A 27,392-nucleotide genomic window follows, 5' to 3' on the forward strand; every position below is an offset into this window, starting at 1 on the left:
TTAGACTTAAATTTGTAGCAGGTTTTTTTTGTTTGAAGTTCTAGAATGTTTAGGTACTAAAAACATCTATTAGATATATTTTAAATTATTATTTATATGCTTGAACTTGAAACATCTTCTTAAAATATTCTTAATAATTTGTTATAAGCCAACATATTATAACATATATTTTATTAACTTAATTAGGAGATCCTTGAATACCCTTTTTATTAGTTTTTATAAGAGTAAAAGCTTCCTAAAAATTAAAAATCTCTTAATTTGTAAACCCATGAAGTAATAAACATTTCCCCTAAAAAATACAAGTACATATAACTGAAAGACTTGATGTGGGTTAAAAAGCTCTGCTGTCTTGGCTGCCTGTGCCGGATTTGATTGTTATTATTATTATTTATAACTCTCTAAGCAGGCCCGCTCCTAAAGAAAAGAAAACAATTCTAAGCAGCAGTTCAGTTGAGTTCAGCTCAGAGTTTGGGGGCATTATTTTTGGTTTAGTCATTTTCCAAAAATTCATTTGAATATCGAAATTGTTTAAGTATCCCATATGTGCCTGTCGAGTGTGTGTGCGAGAGTATGAGTGTGTATCTAATTTCTATTTGTATTGGGCATTAATGCTTTCTGGCCCTCTCTCTCCCCTCCCCCCAGACCCTGCTCAATAAGCCGAAACAAAAAACTTCTTTATAATCGCATCAAGTCATGATTGCGCGCCCCAACTTCGAATCAACTTTGGTTCGTTCGTTCGTTTTTTTCCTTTTAAATGTATTTTTGTTGTAAATGTTGTTGGTGTGGCACTTGAAGGCGTTCAAAATAATTTCTGGTTCCATTTAAGTTGGACTTAAAACGAAAACTGAAAACTGAAAACCGAAACTCTACTTCAAGTAGACAACGACTTGCCCCGAAAAAAAAAAAGAAGAAAGAAAGCCCTTCCCCACACTCTTCTTATGATCAGTACTTGTGGGTTTCTTATGGTTTTTTTTTTTTTTTCTCTAATGTTATTTCAGTTTTTTTTTTGGCATTAATTGTTCCCTGAACCGAATCTAAGATTGATTGAACGAGTTGAACGAACCGAATGAAAGAAAGAATCGAGAATCGTCTCGCAATGTAAATTATGGCACTGTGATTACCATTAGGGAGGGAGAATGCGAATGAGACACGACACGAACCATTTAGAATGATTTGTGATCTGCTACGATCTCCTCCATCGTATCGACCAATCCAAAGGGGTTATACTATATATATATCGAGGGGTGACCACGCCCAAAAAGACAGCTAAAGACAGCAAGTAGCCGACGCCTTGTCATGTCGCAATGCGCAATAATAATTACAAATGATCGGATGTCAATTTTTATGGCGATATTATTTTACAGCCAGGCCGGCGGCTTTGCTGGCTTGGAGTTTCTTAAACAAATGAAATTTATTGTTAACGGTTAGTGACCCGAATTACACGTATCGCTTATTTATATCTGCAATGGATGTGGCATGTATCCCAGAGTCCGACTTGGGCCCCTCAAGCGTTTTAATTGCCAACGAGAGCCACACTCAGTGACTGACTGACTCTCTGACTGACTGACGACCGCCTACAACTACCACAAAAGCTAAAGCTTCCATCCCAGCTTCCAAGCGATAATGTATCTTTGTATCTGATCTTAATGTGCTCAGAACGGGTGGAAGGGGGGGTTCCAGCAGCAACAAAAACCACATCAGCGCCTTAATAAGTATTTGCTATATAGTCGCCGCTGGGCGCTGCTGAATTGATCAAATGAAACGAACACTCGTTTCATTATAGGAATCTAACTGGAGGCTATATCAGTCCATTCAATTGGTTTGAATATGCAAGGAATTCGGAGAAGCTGGAGAGACGGGAGAAAGTCGAGCACTGAATGGTTAAGAAATGGTTCTGCAAGAATGAGTAGTCTTTCTTATTTTGGATTTTGTTTTAAATTAAAGATTTATCAAAGATTTCGATAAGGTTTTTTAATGAAAATAAAGCTTGTTATTGAAAGATTATGAATTTTATGAATATAAATTAGATGTTTTATATAAATTTACTATATCTTAAACTTTTATAATAAATATTTATGAATTATAAAGTAAAATAATTACCATTTTACTCATAAATAAGTTAAGAATAAATTTGAATCCAAAGTACATTTGGGAAAATTTGTTTTTTCTTACAAATTTAAGTTCAAGCTCAGATTTTTCTATGAAAAACTGAATTTTAAAGAAAGATTTTAGCGTTTTAATGAGGTTTTTAAGCACTTAAAACGCATTTTAAAAGATCTTCTTTAAAATTCTATATTAATTACTTGAAAATTACCTCCCAAAATATAGACAATTTTCCTTAAAAATTACTTTTCAAAAGATCTTAGCTCTCAGCTTAGATTTCTCTTAAGATTTAATAGGGAAAAGAACAAAAAACTCCCTTTAAAATCATAAAACCAGACACTATAAAACTCCCTTTAAAAAAACTGTCAAAAAAAAAAAAAGAAACCCAACCAATTGCCTTTGCTAATTCTTGGCTTTCAAGTTACATTTTGCATTTGGCATTTGAGTTATGCCGCGGCATTAATTCCCTCCATGGAACATGAATGTTATTCATTCTGGCAAATGAAAAAGTGGCCACGCACATTATTACTCTGCTTGGGCAATGTATCTGAGTATCTCAAAGTGTCTGTGTCTGGGGTATCTGAGTATCTCAGTAACTCAGTATCTCAGCTGCCTGGTGAACTCATTGCTCACTCACGGCTGCCCCATTCCTGTTAACCAACCATTTGTTGTGTTGACTCTTTTATGATTTGGCACGAACGAATGGCTTGGCTCCTGGAAAAAAGGAACCCGAAATCGGAACAGCGGAAACTGCAGTTTCTTTAATCTGTGACACAATTAATAAACCATAAATATATAGGCCCCGATTCTTAGGGGAGGGCTTTACATGTGCATACCCATATCTTCCTGCAATCGCAATTTAAATGTTTGACTTGGGCTCGTTTATTCACTTATCTAAAGGCGGCTAAAGCCAAAGGCACAAATTAATTTAATTGCGCATAAAGTACAAAATTGTTTAATTATGCCAAACAAGCAGACGCACAGACGCAACGGAAAATGTGTTAACTAATTCTAGGTAATTTAACCAAGAGCTGATAAAAAAAAATAAAGGAAAAACAAAAACGAAACCAAAACCAAAACCGAAGGCAAACGCAACGCAAGCCGCTTGGAACGCCAAGAGAAACGCTCCCATTTGGCATTGTTGTTGACGCCTTCTTTGTATAGTTTATAACTTTTTTTTTTATTTCCCCCCCTTGTATTTGTGTCTAATTTACGTAAATTGTTGGAAAAGAGCGGGTGTGCCCGGGGTGCGTGTGAGGTGGTAAAAGATCTTGGGCTTAAAAACACAAATCAAGACACCGGAAACGGTGCAATTTTCTATATAATTTAGGAATTAACAAAGATTTTTAAAGAAGCCACCCAGCCTTAACTTACATATCTGGGTTACTTTTACCAGCAATTTAGGGTTTAACTATTAATTGGGAACACATTCAGTTACTCGATTCATTTTCAATTTCGTTGATTTGTTGTACAAATTTACTTAGGCATTTGATTACCCCTGTTAAGACCCAAAAAAAAAAACAAAAACAAATACGCATTTGCACAGAGGAAGATACAATATCTACGACTGGGTGCAGTCATGAGTATCCAAAAATAATCACCTGGTGCCCGTGGGCCTTATCGAACTAAATAAATATTAAATTGTAATTAAAGTCATGGGAACGGGGCAGAGTGTGTGTGTGTATGCGTGTGTGTGTTTGCTGAGACAACAACAAATGTTAAGACTACACATAATTTAAAGCTCTTTTGTTTATCGATGTCACACACCTTGGTATTTGTATCTGTAATTGATAAATAAGTCGAAAAGTCTTGACTGAAATTTAATTGCTAATTGCATCGTTTACTGGGCTTACCAACCGGCCACTATCTGTAAACTAAACTAAGTACCTTTGATAGATAACCTTAATTAAGTTGTCGTTTGTCGGTTGTCCGTCTGTCCAGCGAATCGAATTCCTTGAATTTTCAAGTGACATGCAAAAAGGTAAAATAAACCAGAAGAACACAGAAAAAAAATGTCCACAAAACTATTTTGAAAAAGAAAAAAAACAGCAACATTGAACTGCACTGAAAACCGCATTATAACAACGAAAAATTTGTAGTTGTAGCGCACACCTGGACGCAGTTGGGTATCTAGATATTAGAATCTAGTCTCCCCAGCAACAACGGGCCCAAAAAAGTATATCCATTTGATATCGAACTGTGGCCGCTTGGAGTTTTTTTTTTTTTTTTTGTTTTGGCGTCTTTTTGGGTCCAGTATCTGCATCTGTGCCCGAATTTTATCCCCTCTTTTCCGCTCCACATCTCTCAATTATTATGCCCAAGTGTGACGCATGAATCATACCAATATAACCCATATAGCCACTGCCGTTGTGCCGTTTGCCTCAAAAGTCATGCGCTTTAAATTTTAATAAATTAATTTTTGCCTTCTCCTTAGTTGCCTTTTGTTGGGTGACTACTTCTAGTATTGTTCAATGTGCATATATACAATTTATATACCTTAAATATGACTGGTTGGGCAATTAGCAAGGAAATATAAGCGTAATTGTTGCCAATTTTAATCTCCAGAGGGAAGAGAGGTGCTTATTTATCATAAAATAATTAATAATTATTGAATATATTTAGAGAGCAGTTAAAATAATAAAATTCAAGGCTCAAAAAGACTTAAATAAAAGGCAAAGTTACATTTTTGATTTAATAAGAAATATATAAAAAATATTTACTAAAATAAAACGTCATCTTTTGGGCATAAAATGTGGTAAATAAATTGTTTAAATGTTAACAGAAATGTTTTAAAACCTTTCAAAATTTATTTGGAAACTAAAATATATTCAAAAATATTTTTCTTTATAAAAATTTAAGTTCTATACAATTTAATTCACAAAATTGTCATAAAACCTCAATAAACAACCCAAAAATCAACCAATAACTCGTTAAATAATCCCAATTAAATATCTTTTAAACAATTAATGTATCTTTTCTTTAACTTGCCAAATTTCAACTGAAATTGCAATTAGGAAACCCTTCCTTAAAGTCAACCCAAAAGAAATCAAAAAGAAGATGCACAACCATCGCTTAAAATGATGAATAGTTGTTGGTTGCCTAATCGAATACCCAAATCAACTGTCAAGCCTCAAATTAGTCGGCAAGAAAATAAAAAAAGGAAGCAACGACAACCTAAAGTCCAGCTTAAAGTCTTTTTTGGGGTGTAGTCGGAGATATTTCTCTCCTTTGCTTTTGCTTAAAACAAAAATCAAAGCAGAGAATGAATATTTTGAAATTCAGCATAAAAAACGCTGACGACATTTTTAATCCTAAAATCAAAAGACTAAACTCAAACCAAAGAGGAATTCCGAGTTCAGCAATCAGAATTTCAAGGTGGGGGTGTGTGTTGTTGTGTTAAGTTCGTGATCAGTCCGAAATCTGAGATTTACCTGCGTTCGTGCGATCGCATCGCAGACTGGTATTAAAAAAAAATATATATATAACATCCTCTGCTCTCTGAATGCTTCGGAAGAGAGTGTAGAATCAAGATTAGGTTTTAATAATTCAAAGTGGGTCGCTGGGGGGAAAATGTATCTGAAAACTGTCGAAGTTACCCGAAAGCAAACGTGTGAGGGATTAGCAGTGGGTATGAGTGTGTGTCTCCGATTTACTTGAAGTAAAAACTGAAATCATGTTACGTTTGTCTTGGGTCTCTTGGTATTTATTTTTTTCCTGACAAATTCGAAAGAAATTAAACAAGCCAAAATATATATAGGAGAGGGGTGTGTGGGGGTAAAGGGTGTGTGTAGCTTAGTGTATTATGTGTGTGTGCGTGCCGAAAGGAAGTGGCAGCAGTGCGCAAGCGATTTGGGCTTCTCTCTCCGCATCGCATCGAGCTATTAAAATACAGAACACACCCAAAAAATATTTTAACGACAAGAAAGAAACAATCGGGGCTCAGAAAAAAGGAGGGAGCTGGGGGACCGGGAGACGGCCTCTGATGATCACGGCCTCCGATGATGATGATGACAAAAGGCAGCAGATCGGGGTGACAAGCGCGATTTATGCTTAAATGGTACGCGTTGATGCATAAGTTATGCCCAGCCAGGAATATGGAAGTATCTCACAGATGCCAAGATACACACAGAACGGCAATTGGCCGGGACCAATCATTATATAGGGTGTATCTCAGGGGGGTAATCTTTAAAGCATCTTGCAGATACTTTGGCGGGGAGTATCTTAACAGTATTACATACATTATAAACATTCTATTGAGTATCTTCATGGTTCAAGATACATTTTTGGCGTTCTTTTAGGTATCTGTTTAGTAAAAAATACATTTTTAGCGTTCTTCAAAGTATCTTCATAGTCTTAGATACATTTTTAAAGGTAATCCAAGAATCTTTTTCGTATAAAATACATTTTTAACGTTACTCCAAATATCTTTTTAATCTAGAATGCGTTTTCAGTGTTCTTCATAGTATTATTTCAATCTAAGAAACATGTTTAGCCTTTTTATACAACTTTAAAAGGTATCCTAGACACATTTCCAACCTTCTCCTCTACACAAACCTCCCCAGAAAACATATTTTTTAATATTTCTTTTACCATCAATCACCCAAAAAGTCTTTAATAACCATTTTCAACCCCCCAAATAAACCTCAATTGAATATCCTTACAAAGTAATCCTTCTTTCAACTCAAGACCCATACTTTCTTACAAAACTCCAGCTCCTACAAACCCACGAATTAGCTCCAAAGGACAAATGGCCTTCGGTTTGAAGTATTTTTGAGTTCTCGAGTCCATATCGCACAGCTGTCATTATTCCAATAACTGGTTGAACATACATATGCACATACACACAGGCAGCACGGCACACACTCTTACTATAAACACAGTCAACACTCGACAACAGCAACGCAAATAAAGAAACGCCATCAGTGCGCAGTTGTTGAAATCGCACAAAACAGGAGAGTGAGAGAGGGGACATGGTAAGGCGAGGCTCACTATAAAATGTTAATCCTATTTTATTAAGTGCACGCCATGCGAAATGCTGGAAACCCAGGCCACGACAATGAAGATCATTATGAGGATGATGACGCCGTAGTCGTCGTCGTCGTCGTCAACCCCTTTTTTTATTTAATTCGGTTTCAGTTTTTGGTATTCTGCCAGCCCTGGCTTTGCTCTTTTTCACCACTAACCTCGACTTTGCTTCCCCTATTCCTATATTCCTATATATCTATATACCTCTCAGTGTGCATATATCAGCACTGGCTAATCTGGGTATCAGGCCAACAGGAAAAAAATTCCTTTTAATTCCGCGAAACTTCAAACGCATTTGAAGGGAGCAAGGGTAATGGACATACAGTCGTCCAAGGCAAATGTGGGCCAAGTCTAAATTCTTGGGATAAGCTTTGATTTTGGCTTATAAACGGGGTTAAAAGAAGCCAGACTTGGTCTGTAAAATAGATTAAAGCTTGAGATTTATGTTTTTTGGACTTGATAGAGTCAACTAAATAAAGGAAATACGTTTTAAGATACTTTTAAAGATAGGTTTCATATTGAAAGAGATCTCTATATTGTTTGTATATATTTTCAAAGGTTTTAAGGTTGTATATTAGATACAAAATCCTTGCTGATAAATCCTTAAATCAAAGCCTAACTCTTCTATAATTTAATTTAAAATAATAAAGATTTAATTTAGACTAAAATAACCTTTAATACAACCAAAACTAACCCTTCCTTACCCTAAACTCAACCTTCCTCCAAATACCAAATTGATTCTTGTTAAACCCAGAAATCTGCTCAGTTTTAAGCTTATTTTTCCACACTTTCAGCCACTGGGGCGTTGCCAGTCAGCACTTCAGCTACCTGAGATGATTAATTTTTGTCTTGCGCCGATCATAATTTATGAATAAATTCAGGAATTTCAAGGCTCATCACTCGTTGATATTTTTCGGGGCAAAAAAAAGCAACAACAATAAGCAGAAAATGCGTTTCCATTTCACGATTATTGTGACTAATTGCGTTTGATTGTCAATTGGTTTGCATGTTGCAGACAAATAAATTAATGGAGAGTAGAGGGGAAAAACAGGGAGCGGGTCCGAACCCGCATGTAAACACATGAGAAAAACAGGGGAAAAGCTGGCGGTTTACGGAAAATGCAAAGCGTGAAAAGTTTACCCCCAAAAATAAAACTAAAATTCTAAGAGTGGAAAAGGGGTTACACAAAACGGGGAAAAACAAATAGAGCAGCGCCCTGAGGGTACCATCATATTTATAAGTCGATTGCTATTAATTCGTTACTTAATTGCTGCTCTTATCGAACGACCCAGAGTACCCAGTACCCCAGTTGCGTTCTTAGTTCGGGGGAAATGTTTTGTATTTCATAGTCGCTCATTGAAAATAATTAAAATTAATTAAGACATTCTCCTCTTGGCGGGCGCGTGTGTGAGCGAGTATCTTGGGTGCATTGCCTAACCGTATCTATAAATTTAAATCATCACTAATTGAGCGACTTTCGGGTGAAGCTGCCAGCGGACTTTGGCTTTCGATTCGAACGTTGATTATTCATTCATTTAGATATATATCAAAGTTTTCATGTTGCAACCAACTGACTAGGCTTTAAACCATCTTTGTTCGCTGACTGATTTGTCCAAAAATTCTCGTCAAGCGGCAAAATATCAAAAAAAAATATATGAAACACGTGCATTGATTGATTGCCCAGTTATTGTGCGGGGATTAAGTCCCAAAAAGACGCCTTGCCTTCCCTCGGTGGTGGTTTCCCCCATTGTGTTTGTCTGCGTGAGTTTTCCGTGTTCCAAGGAGCCGGAGATGGCCACGTGATCCAGACACACGCGTGTGTGGCCACCGCCCTAAGCGAAAGCGTGAAATCCAATTTGAAACTTTTGTATTTAGTATTTTAAGTTTTTCACAGTCAAGTACATATGATGGATTATGTTTTGAAAAGGGCATTTGGCAATGGTTTGTTAATTAAGGGGGTTTGTCATCTATTTATGTGAAAAATTGATAGGGATATATTAATTTAAAGAGTTTTGTCACATTTCTTATTTTTACAAAATTTATATTATTTATTTATTTTTCTATAAATTTGATATTTAGGAGGAAAGAAATCAAAGAAAAGAGAAAGAAATCGAAATTTATCGATTCTGAATTGATATTTATCGCTTAGGCAGATGTTTTAACGTTGCGATATATGAGCCATTAATCGATATTCTGCTTAATATGTCGAACTATACTAATCAAGAGCCGAAACTTAGTTTAAACTATCACTTAAGGAATGCATAAAAACAAAGTTAAGAATTTAGATCTTGTAAATATTGGTAAAAAATATAATACATTTTTTCAATATTTTTCGATAATATCGATAACATTGATATTTTAACTATGAATGCAATTTTTTCTTCTTTTTTCTATTTTCCTTTTCTCTACAATTTTCCCTCTTAATTCACTCAAAAACCCGTGACTCACACTGCCATCTCTGTGAGAGCCGCTAAAGGATGTCGATAGATGAAATAAAAAGCAGAAAGCAAAATTCATAAAACATAAAGCATATACCGGCATCATCAACACGAGCATAACGCATAAGGTGACTCAACCTGAACCGGCTGTGGCTGTCGCCTGATTGACTGACTGACTGACTGAGCGACTGAGTGATTGAATGAGGGATTGACTGATGGACAGACCCAACTGAACAGATGGACATGCATTGTGTTTGAGGCACTTTTCTTACACTTGCATTAATTTTCCGCGTTGTGGAAACCAAGGAAAAACTATGTGATGTGAGTGATGGAACGAATTTGCATTCGACATTTGATGCGTTCACAATCGGAGATGGAAACAAAAGCCGCAGAGCAGCACAGTTTTAAAATCAATATGGAGAAATTCTTTAGCCATTAGCATAAACAATTTATTCGATCGACAACAACAGCAGCCTTTCAGCAATGAACTTTATTTGTTTTTAAGGGAAAACCGCCATCGGAGTGTGTGTCCGATAAATATACTAATTGTTTATTTCATTTGAGGCGTTTTTTGTTCAATATTTACAAGCCAAGAAACCATAAATAAGACAACTTATATTCCTTTGGCCAAATGGATTCATATTTATTTATATATATATATGGGAAGGGAGGGGAGGGAAAGATTTGAATTTTAAATTGAAATTTTTATGGCACTTGGAAATTAAGTAGTCACAGAACCACACACATGCACACAATCTGAATCAGAATCAGATCAAATCCCATTCCAGATGGTGAAAATGAGCTATAGAAGAAGTTCCCTTAGACCTTCTTCTCCTCCTTCTACCCCATCCTAACCCACAAAGATACTCCTCTCACATATGTAGCTTTTGTGAGCATTAAAAATAAATTCAAATAATTGCCATTTCAATAGACAGCCAATGAAGAGGGGGTGGTGGCGGTGGCGGTGGTGCCTGGCAGCTGACAAAGCTCTAAAAGTGCTTCGAACATTCGGTATTCCAGATTAACTGAATTGTACGAAGAGCTGACAATGTTTGGCAATAAATGGAAAGTTTATTACAGGAACAAGATAAAGATTTAATGGAGGAAAAAAAAAGAAAAAAATATGTGTGTTTCAATGAAAGATACAAAATGTATCTATTATGAAAGAATAAGTATGGATGTTTAGAGGTTATAAGAGGTTAAGGTTAGTTTTCAAAAGTTATTGCCCTCTTTTTTAATTATTCTCTCTTTAAAAAATAGATATTAAGTGGAAAATCAATTAGAAACTACATATTTTGAACAAGAAAATATTACAAAATTTATTTATTCTTCCTTAGTTTCCTTAGTTTGATAACTATAATTAAATAACCAATATACAATATATAATACAAACAAAACATTACATCTATTATAAATTCCTTGTAAATACCACATTCCTTTTTGAAAACTGTCACTTTAATTATTCTCATTTACAAATTACCATTCATTTTAGTAGCCCATAAACCATTTTCCTATATATATTCCTTTTCTGTTTGATATATTCCCTGAGCAAAGCAGCTTTTGCATTTTCATCATCTCAAAAATGAAGAAAAGAAGCCTTATATTTGGCATCGAATTAATAAGGAGATTTTCAGTATGGAAGAACATGTTCCAAATGTGTGTAAATATTCCTCATTACAGCCACTTTTTGGCCAATTATGATTATGGCCAGATATACATATGTATATGAATATATATTCCACGATTATCGGCCACGAGTCTTGGAAGCATGTGTTTGTAAGAGTGGCAATTAATAAAAACAAATGTGGTTGTTTCATCTCGACACACACACACTCCTCTACTCTTGTGAGTGGAAACATATCGTCCAACATTCTCGCCCGACTTTTCAATGGAAAATAGGGAAGAAAAGAGGAAAAAGGAAAATAAGAAGTGCACGGAGGGCAGAAAATATCGAAAAATACGAATATGATTTGTGTAAAAGTTTCGACGCTCGCTTTTGGCTGTGATTAAGCACTCGAAAAAGTGTAATTGCAGCGATATATATGTACAAATATGTGTATATGTGGGCACTTAAAAATAGCAGCCCCCGACTAAGACCATAACTAAAGCCCATATGGATCTGAACGATCTCAGAAGCAGCAGCAGCAGCAGCAGCAGCAGCAGCAGCTGGCGGTGAATATTCCGAATACAACGACCACAACGACGACGACGACCACGACGACTGCTTATAGTCAATTTTTGAATTATTGTGAATCGTTTTTCGCTTTCGTTGTTCTCTAATTATAACAACATCATAATCATAATCGCAATCATAATTTCATATTTGGCTGACTCTTCGCATTTTGTGGCGTTCTTAATGTGCCAAAAGTTTATTTGTATCCCCGCCAAGCACACGAACATGCACAGATACAGATACAAATGTATCTCACATATGGCATAGCATTTTCTTTTCGATATTTCTCAAACACCACCATAACATTTTTGCTTCATTTTTCTTTTCAAATCTTGCATTTATTGCGATTAATTTGAAAAATGAAAAATTCGGTATAATTTGAGAAATGCGTTTGCGAAAAATTGTTGACAGTAGAGAGTATAGAGGAAAAAGGGCATATACTCTCCCGGATTTTGCCTTTCGAACTAATATAGTTTGGTGATATAATGGTTTCTCTTATCGTTATTTTATTTTATTTTAGACTTCCTCTAGAAATAGGGTACTTTTTTTTTGTACAAGTTAGGCATAGAGAGTGATTAGACTTAAAATGCTTTAAAATTAAGATAACATTCCCGGAAGATATATCCGGTATTTAAAATTTGGTTTGAATTGTGAGTAGCTTGTTAATAAAACATTCCTTAGTTATAATTAAAGGGTTCTTATTAGTAAGTTCCAAAATATACTTCTTTTCTAATGAGTTTTACATTTCTTAGAACCTTTATCAGGCAAGACCTTCATTCATATTTTTTTCCCCCTTATTTTATGCTTTAGTATTTATCAATAAATATATTTCCTGTTATTCCCTGTTTGCTAATCTCAAATCCCAGTTAGAGTCTCCCAGGAATAAGTGTACAGATCCCCAGGGATAATAAAATATGCGCTTTTGCGATAAACCCACTTAAGCTTGAAGAGAATCTTTGATTAAGACACAAAATTCGCTGAAACCAACTTATACATATATATTATATATATATTTATATTTGGCCAGATTCTCCAGTTTGGAAACGGAAGTTAGCTACGTCAATCGTAGTTCCTCGCTTTGGCTTAATTATATTATTGTTCATATATTGCTTTATGGCAGGCCCAGAGCAAATAAATCGCAAAATCGCACAAATCAGAGCCGCCTTTTATGGGTGCAGCGCAAATGTTTAGCGCTTAAGTTAAGCGAATCAGCCAGCGCCGGAAATTATAGAAATTACCGATGCCAATATTATTGAGCAGAAATTAATATGCAAGCGAAGAGAGATTAAGCTAAATTTATATGTACGTCGCAGCGTCGAGTGCGTGCCAAATAAAAAGTATATTCGCTATTCTAAATCGGAATACAAGTATGTAGAATACATATATATCTCTCCATTGCTATATCTCATTTTATTTGCAATCTAACCCATACATATATGTATATATTGGCACTAAAAAGATACCAAGACAAGACCTAATGACTAAGACTAAGGAGTGTCAGCCGCAAGTCGCACAAACTTGGCTAATAAAGTAGAAATTAGTGAGACGGTAGGGTAAGCTGATTCATATCGCTTATGAAAAATACTATTACGTTTTCTGGCCACACAAATATTACAGATTTTTTTAACAGCTTATCGCGGCTAGATATTTGTGTGTTATTTACCTACTAATGAATTAGTCAGTCAGAAAAATCAGTGATAATTGGAGGGGTCTTACTTGAAAATAGAGAGTGATTATTGTGGGAATATGCAGATATGTTTTCTATTGACTTCTTTGATTTCTGCGTTATCGGTAAAGTGTATTTTTGTTAACTATCAACTTGAGTGGGTAAACCTCCATTAGTTAGACATGTTAATTGTATTTTTTTATGATTTCTTAACTAAAGTTGGCTGAAATCCAATAACTAAATCAATTCTTTATACAAAAACTCCCACGCTTTTGCCGAGTTTTCTTATCTTTTCCACACAAAACTATTTAAAACCCCTTTTAAGTAACTACAAATAATTTCAGAACTTGATTTCAGATTTCATTTATATTTTTTAAGCTGAATATTTACCATTTTGATTGTCTGTTTTGCTGCGTGTTTGTTTTTCTAAAAAGTATCCTTCCTGTGGAAAGTTGTCTCTTTTGTTTTGTTGATAATCCGCAAAAGGCAAAAGTTCTAAAAGTTGTTTATGTTTGTTTTTTAGTTTGTTTTCTTGGCAAGTTTCCTGCACATAATAATTCACATTGGTTTTTTATTTTATTTTTTTTTTGTTCACTCAAAACACGCACACACTTTTTATAGTATATTAAAATCCAATATTAGGGCTTTCATTGGGAATATATAGAGTAGTATAAACGCAGAAGGAAATCCGAAAAACGCTGGAATTCTATTTATTTATTATTTGTATTTTATTTGTGTTTGCCGCTGCTCGCGTTCGCACTGCTGCACGTTTAGTTACTGACTAAGGGCGGGCAATTCAAAATTTTTTTAAATTCATCGGCCGGCGGCGTCTGCGTCGTCGTCAGCGTCGACGTCGGCTGCGGCAAACACACAACAAAAACCAAAAACTAATAAAATCAATTACAAACGCACACACACACTGACGCTCGCCGAAAGATAGCGGAGCCGAAGAACTGCCGAAGGCGCTCTTCGTGCTCGTGCTCGGCTTCGTATGAGTTATGAGAGAGCAATTCAAGTGCTTGCCTCTCTTCGGGGTTTCCCTATATGTGTGTGTGTGTGTGCGGTTGAATGTGGGCCAAAAGTAATGACAATTGAAATGTGGCTCTCTCTCGCTGTCTCTCGCTCACTCTCTTGGAAATGAGTGGGTGTTTGCACCAGGCTTGTGTGCCTGTGTGCGTGCTGCCAAATGAGCCAAGCAAAACAAAAAGGCAAAAATGCGGCTACAACAATAGCAACAACAGCAACAGTGCGGTTCTGCTCAAAAAATAAAATCAAATAAAAGAATTCAGAATTATTTGCCAGCCCAGCAAAAGACTCTTGGAAATGTAATTTCTTATTCCTGAAAACTTATGGAAAAAAGGAAAAAGGATAAGTCTATGGAATAGCATAATATTCGGTGTTGCCAGGACATTTTACGTTTTATTTCTTCGTTAACTTATTTACTACATAAATTGCAGAAAAATGTAGGAGGGTTTATATAAATGTTTTTGTACTTTTCCGATTACTACTTTGTATTTGTTTTGACTTTATTTTTAATTTTTGAGTCTTATAGAAACCTATTTAAAATCTGGTTAAATCCTGATAAAAATCAGGCTTATGTATATCTAAGAGGATCAAGCTGTAGATGCGTATTTATCTGAGGTATTTATAAATAAATCCAAAAAGTTTTTATGTCCCCTAAGAAGGTGTCAAAAACTAGGCTATAAAATCGGAAATAAAAAAGCGCAATATGGCCGTAAAAAATTTTATTGCATACTTTCGGACACATTCTAAGGAGATTTTAAGACCCATAAGATATCTGAAGCACCTCCATGTATTTAAAATAATTTATAAATTTGACAATTAATAATTTTTAGGAATCTCAGATATACTTTATATATTTTCCCTCAAAACTGAGTATTAGTCTTCTTTGTCTGAAAAAAAAATCCTCAAGGATGCTGCAGCTGCATGGGCATAATTTTTGGGTGTTCCCAGCGAACCTCCCCCTTTCGCTTATTTTACTTATTTTTTATTTCGTCCGCTTATTGCTCAAATTTCACAGCAAACGAATGAATCGAAACGAAATGAAACGCAACGATATAAAACGAACCCTCATGTCAACGACCGTTATTACAGTTGCCATCATCATCATTGCAGGACCAACCCGACCCGTTCCGACCCAAACCGAACTGAACCGTCAGTAATTACACAGAAAAGTTCCATATCGCATATACATAAGCCGCAGGAGCAGCGCATAAATCGCAATTAATCAAGTGCAAGCCAATGCCGCTAAAACTCCCCAACTCTCGCACCCTGGAACACTCGTGGAACTGGGAAATAGCAATAGCAACCCTCCTAAAAACCTAAACCCTAAAAGCAAACCCAAACCCAAGCCCAAACCCAATTTCAATTCCAATCCAAATCCCAACAAGTTCAAAAACTCGTCTCCTCTCGCTCGCTTCCTCAGCTGGCAATTACCATCGGGCAACCCATCCTGCTTGCTCTTAGTGAGCCAGCAGCAAGCGGCTGCTACTAAAAATGTAATCATTATGCTTTATCGTGATAATCAGCAAAGGCAGCAGCTATAGCTATAGCAGCAGCAGCAGTCGCACTGGAAATCGCAGTTAGGAGCAAAGTTTTTATACCCGTTATGAAAAAAGGGTGTCACCGGGTATATTCCATATTTTGTATCCATTTCGAGAGAGTGACAGAAGCCAAACGGATTATGCGGGAAAGGTGAAGAGAGATAGTTGAGATAATGGTTTAAAATGTGAATATTTTTAATTATCTAAGGGTTCTTTGGAATGATGGAAAAGATACATTTCTTTCAGGATCAAACGCTTTATATTTAATTATAGTTTTTTTCAGATCTTTTGGTTTGTGTTGTTATAAAACCCCGAGGACCTAGGGCTTCCAAGGTTTTCTGATTCTTTTTCTATAAATTTTAAGGAATTTTCTCAACTGCTTTCTTCCCCAAGACAAGGTCACACAAAAACTCTTTTTTTCCCATATTAATGGGTATCAATGAGCTTGCTAAATTGATGGCTCCCTCGTCCTTTCTACCACTTGTTTTCCCAGGACGAAATCACAGCTAGTATATAACAAAGGAAAAACCCCAACGCAAATAACCATTCGTACTAGCCGGTGGCCGAGGGGAGTTAGAGAGGTAGAGTTCAGGCATATCCAACTGGCAAACAAACAAACTAAATTACAACAATTCCAAAAATTTATAATTGTGCTCGGCTAACACACACACACACAGGAGGAACCACCACCCAAGTCACCACCCCATGATAAACCCCCGACCATTCGTAATAATCATCATTGGCATCGGCATCATCATCATCTCTGGGTTTTTTGCCTTCTCGCCTTACAATTCGCCATGGAAGGGAAAGGGGGAGCGAGGAGCGAGAACTAACAAAAACAAAAGCAAAAACAAAAAGCAAAGGCAATGGCAATGGCACACACAGCACACACAAAAAAAGGCAGTTAAGTTAAAATGTACTTAGAGTTTAAGCGTAACCCCGAAATCCCAACCGAACCCGAAACGAGATTGTGTGTTTTAAGCGTTTTAGTTACAGCCCAAGCCACCCTTCTCGCTCTAGCTTACCCAGATTCCCCTTCTTGTAACTTCTCATCCTTCTCCTTTTGGCCACCACCACCTCAACCCCCTTTTTGCTTTCTTTGCCAGCCTGCTGCTGCTCGCTCTTTTGTTGCTGCAAAGTCAGCCATCTTGTGCGGCGTTATTAAATTTTATACAAATACTAAAAATGAAATCAAAATTTTCTTATTACAATGACTATTTTGAGACCATCCCCTGGCTACGTACTTCGTGTCCTTCTGCCTTCGCCGCCTGCTGTCCTTTTCTTTGCTTTTCTTTTCTGTTCTCGGCTCTCTTATCCAACTTCTGCTTCTTCTCCAACAGCTGTGCTTTGAGTTGATTCGGCCTCCTTTGATGGAGAGGGAGAGAGAGGTACGTGGCAAGCTTTTGGCTCTACCCTAACTTTAAAGAGTTCTTCAACTAGGTGATGGAAAGAAAAGAGAAAAACCTCTGACATACTTGATATCTTCTTGAAAGGCACGTGAGACGTTGTGCTCTATATAAAACTTTCTTCTTCATGTCTTTATATTGTTTACAAATCCCTTTGATGTATTTTTTAAGCATCAATCTCTTTATAGAGCACTTAATAATTCGTTGTTCCTGAAAATTAAAACCAATTCCATAGCTCCAGCTCCTCCTTGCTCCTATTATAAGCACTTCCTTGGTGTGTGTGCGTTGTGTAGAAATGAAATCGTACTTATGCCACTACTTATCGACTGCATTCATTGTTGGCTCTACGTAAAAGTTTTCAGTTTTTGGCTGTTGACCCCACTGCCTCCCCTGCCCTGCCCACCGCCCATGCCTTGTCCACTATTATATTCACCCCCTTTAATTGTAGAAACTTTCCCTTGGCTTGGAAATCCTGTAAATGTCTAAAGGAAAAATCCATAAAAATCAATTAGAAAATTTTCGTTGCAGGACAAATACAAAATCCAGCAATGAAAATAAAAATAAAACTTCAAGGAGAAGTGGAAACCAAATCCAGAGTCAGTCAGCAGAAATATTTTACGACTTCCTGTGGGCAACTAAATAAATTTGAAAATTTTTGATTCTACCTTCACGAAAAGCAGATACCAAGGCTACCTGAGCGTACTTAAAATTTAAATTAAACACTGTCAAGGTTGTGGCCTAAACAAATCTTGTCCGATAAGCCAGAGAAAACATCGGGGGAAGAGAAAGAAAAATTCCAAAGATACGATAGGATACCAGGGAAGGACAAGTAGTGATGAATAATACCAATCACGTACTCGGACGGGCAGGGGACGGGGCTCACCTTCGTGGCCTAATCAAAAGAGTATTGTAAACTAAGCCAAAGACAAGACAAGACGGGAATTCCAATTCTGAAAGGATCGCCAAAGATCGTTCGTCAGGCAGCGAAGAACTCAGACTCAAAATGCGTAATCTCACACACCAAAAATGCTGCAGCGCACAAGAACAACAAATTAAGTGCCGGCACACACACACACACACTGCACATAAATACTTAAACTCACCTACACCACACCTTCGCAGGTCTATCTACATAAATCTATGAAATGAAAACATTTTTCATGCTTCAAAGATAGAGAGAAATGCACTGGGAAAATAAATATAAAACGTCATACAAATCATAAGAGATTACTGCACTGAAAAAGGAAGAAATCAGTATATAAAAAATTTCAAAATACTCGAATTTATTATATTTTAGCTCAGAAGATATAAATATCTATTATTTTTAATTAATTAGCTTAATTTTTACCATTATTTAAATATTTAAAATACATTATTTCTCTACTTAATTCAATATATTTTTATATTCCCATTTAACCAACAATTTCTCTCCGTGCAGAGTCACTGAGAGTGATCCATTGGGAGACAATTAGTCGAGCTGAGACAGGCTTCCATCTCGCATCTATAGACTGACGATGAAGAGTCCCTGTCCCTCCAAGAACCCCTCCCGAAACCCTTGGATATTCTGCGTTAAAAGGTCAAGCCGACTTCTTTGATATTGAAGAATTGATCTATAGTCCCTCTCCTGGCATCCCACTCGCACTCACTTTGTGCGTGCATTTTATACGCTTCGTTCTTAGTGCGATATTCCTTTTATTTCTTGGTTGTTGCTCCTCTCCTTCTTCTGCTTCGTTTTTAGTGAGTTGCTTCGTCAAAATGATTGATTTGTAGGTGATGAATTACAACAACATCGGGCATCGGGAGTATCCGAGAGAGGTATTCTAAGGTCGGGTTAGTTAAGAGACCGACAGAGAGATGAGATATATGGGATAGCCGGATGGATGTGTGAGAAAGGTATGGGACATAGTGAGGATTAAATACGAAATTTTCCATTTAAAAATATCTCTCATTGTTCGCATTCGTTTTTTGTTTGGTTTTTTTGTGTTCACCGCTGCTCTTCGTTTGCTCATTTCTTTTTGGTGGAGGCTTAAAACGTTTTCCACAGATATATCTGATATCGGGATTTGGGAAAATTAATTATTGTAGCTTGGTAGACAATGACAATGTGGGAGAGTCACTGCCAAGGGACGACGAATGCCTGTCATTTAGTTGACGAAATTCTGGGCAGGGCTAAAAGGACTTTTCTCGAAAAAACCGGGGATCTTACAGCGAGATAACGAAGAAATCCCATTAAGTATAGACAGTTTTTCTTTCTTTCTATATTTTAAAGCATTTCCTGGCTTTATTATATCAGATGGAATGCATAAGGTTGGATTTGAAAAAAGTGATTATATGTAGGAATATAAACTTTTAGAAGTCCTTTAAAAAACATAACGGTAAATCGAATTATATACTTTTATTCACTGAATTATTAAATGAATAGAATAAAGGGTGAACAATTTTTTAATAATATTAAATATTTCATAGGCAATCTAAAGTTAGGGGTTAAAATCCATTCAAATCCTTTTTAAATTTATTCCAGTCAAGTATTTAATTTAAACTTAGACACATGCTCTGATATTGGATTTCTACTATTAGGATATAAATCCATACTTTTCAATGAAGTTCTATTGTTTCGTTTCGCGAACTTTGAACTATCGTGTGAGTGATCCCACCCTTCTCGTCACGTCACAATCATTCCAGTTCAACAACTCCATTCACCACTCTTCTCAGTACTTTATAGGCATTACCTCCCCCCACCCGATAATAACCCAACTGGTCGCGGACTAATTCGCACATCTTTCGGCAGTTTAATGCATCATTTTGAGATTTTAGCCCTTCCTAAAAATAAAAATGCAAAGTGGCTGTGGAAAAATATGTGTAGCAACCCTGTTTCTAGTCCCTTGAAGGGTGTGCAAGTACTTCGCGGTTCGGAGTAGGGGAAATTGATGGAAATTTTGTAAGCCATAAGACAATGGCTTTGATTTCTATATATATATAAAGAAAAGGGGCGGTGGTCCGAGTTCGTTAATAAAAATCTAAGGGCAAGACCAAACGCAAATGGTTTCAATGGTAATCAAGAATTTTTAGGACCATTAATACAGTTACACAGCAAGCCATAAATATACAAATTTACACAGAGAAAGAAGTGTGCATAGAAATGGATTTGAATACATTTTGATTATTGCCCTGGTTATTTCTTCCCCCATCACCAACATCATCATCATCATTATCATCATCGTCAGCAATCCATTCTGTTTCGTATCTCAGGGCAAATATCTCAACTTTGTATCTGTATCTGGGCTTTGTTCGCGCAACCCTGCAACTAAAATGTATCTCGGCAAGCTCTGTGTTGTGTCACTTTTTTCTCCTTCAGCTTCTTGGCTAAATATGTAAATACATTTGCCTAACTTTAGAGCCGAGCTCTCGGCGTCTGTGAAATGTGATTTGGCAATCTTTCAACAAAAGGGGGAAAATTGAAATACGCTTTCAACGCCAAAGCGATTTGAATTACAAATGCCGAGCGCAAGTACAGTTCCCGCCCGACCAGATGCGTAGATACTTTTCATAACTACAGTCGCCATCACCACCACCACCACCACCACCCACTTTTCACTTCAGACTTTCAAACTCAAAAATATTGTCACTGGCAGGCGGCAGAGATTTAAAGTTACTTAATAATAGTTGTTGCATCCCCCTGGATTTATGATCCTTTGAGGGTTGCAGCAGTCTCAAAACTGCGAGATTGCATTATTAGTCCAAAAACCGGGGGGGAGAGGACACCTGTTCAAATGGTAATTCAATCTCCCTTGTCTAAAATAGAAACTGAGACACACTCCGGGGCCTTATGGATTGTACGCATCATTCGCATCTATAATCTGCAAACAAAAGGATCTAAGGACGAGACAGCTGCGTAGTTTTTGGCAAGGCAAAGTCGAAGGAAGGCGAAAAACTAGTTCCAGAAACTACGCATATAAGCCAGCAGATGGAAAGAGGAGCAACAAAGACGCATTTTTGGCTTTTCAGCCCAAGGACCAAGGAGATTTTCAATTACGTTTTAAATGAACACTGGGAGAAATACTATTATTTGAAGGAGAGATGATTTTTTTGTAAATATTATTAAATATTTTTTTTACTCGCAGATACTTAACTTTAGAGTAGAATAATTAAATATTTATAAGTACATTTTAAAGAACCCTTGAACATTGAACAATTTCTTACAAAGAAAAAACCCACTTATGCTTTCAAAAACCCCTATAAATATTTTTTAAAACTAAACTCATTTGTTTTCTGTGCACGTTTATCCTAAGACAGGGATCAGCCGTTGACTGAGAAATGGAAATAGATTCTTTCGTCACTAGACGCTCTCATTATATTCATTTCTCTGCCCTATTCCCAAACGTGGTATTCCTGTTTCTATAAGCAAAACAAGAGGAAACCATAAACCATTAGCATGAAAAAAAGGATAACGTGTTTCTTTTGTTATCTCTCTCCCTAGTCAGTCGTCGTTCAGACTCAATGTCTGTTTGTGTTTGCACAAGACGCAAAAATTTTTACCAGGAACATGTATAACAACAACAACAACATACACACACACAATAAATAAAACAAATCCAAATGGAAGTCCGCCTCAAGGTACGAATCATATTGCTCAGGTAGTCAGTCCAGAAGCATTGAAATATCTTTTATTTCAACGTTTTAGGGTGTTCGTTTCAACTTTTCAGCTCTCAGATTTAGTTTCGGTCTTGGATTTTGCGTGCGATTTTATATTCCCTTCCACACAGCTGCTAGTAGTACAGTTGATCTGGGGATCGGAAGTGCTATTTGATAGCTAGAATAAATAATCTTCACCCTTGGGCAGCAATGAGCGTTCTTTCAAGTTAAGTGAACTGAACATCATCATATTTTTATCCTCTCCTATGCTTTCTGTTATTTTAGTTGTGCGTTTTGGGATTATAAAGGGAGGAATATTATAATGTGATACGTGAGCCATTGTTCTAATGACAGGAAAAGGGGAAAATATGATTTATGTACGTCGAAAAAGAATTAAAAAATTTAATTAATTTCTTTTGGGTAAGAAATACCCCTTCATATTACTTTATAGAACCCTTTTTTGAAGGTTATAGGTTATAATGTATGTTTAGAGGTTTTCTCTTTTCTTACTTAATGGAATTCATTCTCAAAAGAAAGTCCTTTTTTTAAAAGTTTCCAGCTGGAACCAAAAGCTAACGGCTTGTCTTGCGATTTTTCTGTTGTTTTTTCTCCCTTCCTATTTTTGTTCCTTTTGTTTATGCTTTGCCCTACATTGCACATTATTGCCCCACAACTCTCCTTCTCCTTTTTGGCTTGTTTATTTTCTTATTTCCACTTTCATTGGCTTCCTTCTGCATTCCAACAGCATGTGTTCCAGCTCCCTTCCAGTGTCCCTCTTATGCCAACTGTTGACATTTTACAGTTGTGGTCGCCGCACGGTTTCCTCTTTCTTTCCTGCTTCCTTATCAGCATCAGCAGAACAAGATGAAGAGGAGATTAGGGAGAAAGAGCAAAAGAGAGGAAAGGGCAGTGCAATATTGTGACAGACTGCAACACCTTCGGCATCGAATTGCAAGCGAAGGACACATGCCAAGCGGCTTAATTCCATTATGTTGTATATTTAGTGGCATTTAGCTGCCGCTGTCCCATATCCGTATCCTTATCCCGATCCCTAACCTGAATGTGAACCCAGGGCCGAGTCTTGAACCTGACCTATGGCCATACATGTGTATATTTGCCTGCACATGTTACTCGCACGCACGAACGAAAGGCCAAAACAAAACAGAAACAAAAAGGCGGAGAGCAAGGACAGACTGCTCACCTTTTTGCGGGAGAACGAGTGGGAGGGGGAGGAAGGTAGACAGCAGCAAAGGAAGGGGGGAATCGTCATGCGGTGGCAGTGTGGGGGAGGAGGAGTGCGGTCCGCTCTCTCAGCATGTGTTCGTGTGTTCGGCTGTTGCTTTCTTTTTTGCACTCACAACCGCTCCTCTGCCTCTTCCATTCTCTGTGTGCCTCTCAGCACGTGAGTAAATGTTGCTGTCCTTTTTTTGGAGTGTGTGTGTGTGGGATGAGACGGCGCGTGTCTGTGTGAAATTGCCTGGCGACATGTGCATGTGCGAGTGCGGCTTCAACAGGTGTTGTTGCCATTTGTTGTGACGGCGGCGGCAATCGCTGTCTCGCTCGCTCTACCAATTCACTAAAATTCATTGATGAAACAGGAAAACTATAAAAGAGAATATCTAATATAAAGGTAACTGTACTTTTAAAGGATGCTATAACTATCCTTTTCTAAATATTTAAATGATTTTAAAAATGCCAAATGGTTTTTCCAACATGAAAATAGAGCAATAATATGAAAGCTTCAAAATAAAGCCTCTGTTAGTACTTTAATACATTCAAAGTAACCCCCATATCACTTCACTTAACAACCAAAACAACTGCCAATATCAATTTCTTTCAGTATTCCAACATTTCCCCCACAAATGAAAACATAAACCCAAATTATAAATTCATTTTTACGTCAAAGGCAAAGCAAGTAGCGAACAACAAAAAGGCAACCACATCAATTTATCTCTATAGAGAACCTCTTATGTCTATTTCTCTTTTCTTTTTTTTTTTAACGAAAGCCAATGAAAAAGCAACAGACACAGAAATAGCCGAGGCAACAACAACAACAACAATGAAATCAAAATGGGCGCTAGAATAATGCATAAAAAAGTCTCAACAAGTCAGACAACTTTGAGCTAAGTACACAATACATCTCTCGCACGCAGCTGTATTTGTGTAAATATGTATTTAGATATGTACATATGTATGTTTGTATATAAGGCAAGTACCCAAAATAACCAAAAGCTGAGAACTGAAGCGAAAGAGTGAAAGACAAATTGTTTTCAAACGTCGTAATCAAGAAATGATTTCTTAAAATATGCGCGTTGTCGACTTTTTGAATTCGGACCCATTACAATGGAAATGAAAAGAGAGGAGGGGGAGAAAAAGAGGGAGGGATATACAGACTTACAGTGTTGGTCAGATCGAAGTTGGTAATACCCTAACATGAACTATGTCGAAACTATGGGAACTATGGGGAAATATACCTTCTTAGGACATTTCTTCATAGTTTTTCAACCATTTTCATCAATATATCAATACCTTAATAAAAATGTCTCCCCCTAATCAGTTCCTAACCCAATTTAACCACAAAATACTTATTAAATTAAAACCTCCTCAAGTTAGAGTATAGATAATTGGTTAAATCTCCAAGGAACCAGCAGGCGGAAATAAAACTCACTTAGTGATGAGATGAAGGCGAAAAATAGGAAGCAAAGGGATGCGATGCGCTGTGCCAAAGGGATGCAAAATGCCCAAAAGATAGTTTGATAAATCTCCAAACACAAGGAGACAGACGGAGAGATGAGCACGAAAGTGAATCAGTAAAGATGAAAAGGAGTTGTTTCCGTTTGCAACCTCCAGCTGGTTTTTTTTTTGAGATTTCGTCAACGCTTTGTCCCATTGTAATAAAGTACAGTTTCTGTGGTTGCAACCCAAAGATACTTTTGTACCAATTACGAAAGAAGGGATATCTAGCTCTAATGGAAATGAATAGAACGAACACTTCCCGTATCTGTATCTGCCATTTGTATATATGAATTTATGATTTGATTACACCAGCTCAAGTGTCGCCGTTCCTTCGTTCGTGTATCTTTCGGATACACACAACATTTGCTAATGGCTTTTGTTTACTCGAATCGGAATCTGAATCTGACGAAAGGGCAGCTGGCTCCGATTCGGATTGATTGGTGTAATGTAGTGCTATATAGAAGTATATGTTAAATGTCTTCCCCTCAATGTGCGGATTGCTCAATTCGTGCCTGAGTCGTCCCGGCCACTTGAGAGCTCACAAATTGTCGCATTTCAATCGGTCTCCACCACTCTGCTCGACTCACCCTTCCTGAAAATCTCTCAATGCCGCCCCAAATCGAGGCACGGGGTTTGAGTTCCGCTCCGTTGTCATTTTGTATCTGGGACGTAGCCTCGGTTTGGGTTACACCGTTTTCGGGTTCTGAAACTCAAACTTCGATCCCCTATCGGCGGAGTCCAGTCATAGTCATAAACTTAAGTAGACGCGACCCTTTTTTGTGGGGAAAGAGCATACTTGAAGTAGTTGAAAGAGCTCAATTAATGGAAATCATAGAACACTCAAATTGGTATAGCAAATGTCAAGATAATACCACTCGACTAGCGGGAGATAGGAACCGGAACTGGAGTACTCTAGAGTTAGGATCAGGAAGTTTGACGGAAATACAATTATTAGTGGGGAAAGTATCAATGGAAACTATATATGAAATTAAACATATTAATTCCCAATTTTTAATATATAATACAACAAAATCGTATGGCGTTACCCATCTTATCATGATATGGTAGTTTCTGTTAGTTTGCAGATTTTCTTGATTTCTCAACGAAATAATTTAAGCTAGATAAAGAAAGCAAGTTTCTAGTTTAAAAAGAATTAAATATTTAAGAACCCACAGAGTATAAATTATGTTTAGTCGAGTTAACTAAAAGAGTGGGAGCATGGCATAAAAGTTAACAGAATATGAGCACAAGAAGTTGGGGTGCGACAACATTTATTTAATGCGTCGACAAGGATTGTTTCTCCAGTCAAGCCGGGAGGAGGACGAGGCGTTGATGGTGGGCGGAATAATCGTTATAGTCGTTGCCCACAAAGGCGGGCCACCCCTTTTGTCGAGTTCAACAATTGTTTGGGATAACTTTTCCCCCAAGTGCGAGTGGGGGAATGCTAGCCATGGGGAGTAACTCTTAAATCGCCATCGAATGATTCCCTCGTCTAAGTTTAACAAATGCATAAATAACGAATAAGAAAGCACGGCACTCATTCATACTCATACACACAAACACAGAAAAACCCAGCCAGACTAAGTAAATTATCAAAGTTTTAGGCTCCACCCAGATGTGCTGCTGTATGGGTGTACCACACCATATATATGAACATATATATCGGGTATATTTATATATCTATATGTATATATTTGTTCAACTAACTGGTTTTTGTTGCGTGAAAAGTAAACAACATTTAAATTAGCGAATAAAAATGTATTATTAATGCGAAAACATGTTTATAGAATCAACAAATAAGAATCCAGAGAGCGAGCGAGCGAGAGCGACAGAGCGAGACGGACTATGCAATTGTTTAAAACGAAAGGCAGCACAAAAAGAGCTTTGTGTAAAGATTAGGGCGGAGCCCAGCCCCAAAGAACCAAAAAAACCAACGACGTTGCTCTCCACTCTCCCAAAAAAACATTAAACGAAATTAATAAATTAGATTCGGAATACGAAATTTCATCATGGCGTCTCAACTGACGCAGAGGAAATCGGAGAACATATGTATGATGTGAGTGTATATATTTAATTTTCGTTGACTTTTTATATATTCTTTTTTTTTAAGAACTGTCGGCAATGAATGGCAATATTATCACGTAGCCGAAGGTGGGGGCCGAATTAACTTATTATAAATAAATCAAACTGAACACTCATAGGTCTGTTTCATGGAATTGAGTGATAAATTTAAGGTAATAGAAACAAAGCGTTTGATGGGAAACTATTTATTTATAGATGATCAAGTTATAATGGTATTTTTAACTGTTTTTTAAATGTTAATTTGTTTATTTTTTTAAGAAAACTTCTGCAAAAACTTGTTTATAAGAAAAGAAAATAAAATAAATAAAGAATATTAGATTATCATACATTTCTCTTTTTTTAGTAGAGATTTAAAGAAAATATTGTTTAACATTTAATAATAACTACATTCTTAGGTAAATATTTTTTAAAAATAAGGTAAGATATTCTTAAATCCCTTCTTTCTAGAAAATAATCAACCTTAGCCTTTTATTTTTAGCCCAAAGCTGTCAAGTCTCACTAAGCCGCACTTTAATAACTGCGCCCCAAAAACTAGTTTTTCTAAAGCCTTTTTATATTCATTTATTT

At 36.7% G+C, this 27,392-nt stretch overlaps 1 protein-coding gene across 2 annotated transcripts in view; it reads right to left on the reverse strand.

Annotated features, from left to right (window-relative positions):
• Positions 1–27,392, reverse strand: part of apt (apontic) — a 41,082-nt gene that overhangs the window by 7,899 nt on the left and 5,791 nt on the right. The window contains exon 1 of one of the 2 annotated variants that reach the window (XM_017169165.3): positions 13,796–14,174. The exons of the other annotated variant lie outside the window; for it this stretch is intronic. Within the exon in view, the coding sequence (XP_017024654.1) occupies positions 13,796–13,798 (3 nt within the window). The 5' untranslated portion in view covers positions 13,799–14,174. Of the gene's footprint in view, positions 1–13,795; positions 14,175–27,392 lie in introns of those variants that run through there. 2 annotated transcript variants of the gene reach the window in all.

Source organism: Drosophila kikkawai, chromosome 2R, assembly GCF_030179895.1.
Source record: "Drosophila kikkawai strain 14028-0561.14 chromosome 2R, DkikHiC1v2, whole genome shotgun sequence".
Classification (NCBI taxonomy): Eukaryota; Metazoa; Arthropoda; class Insecta; order Diptera; family Drosophilidae; genus Drosophila; species Drosophila kikkawai.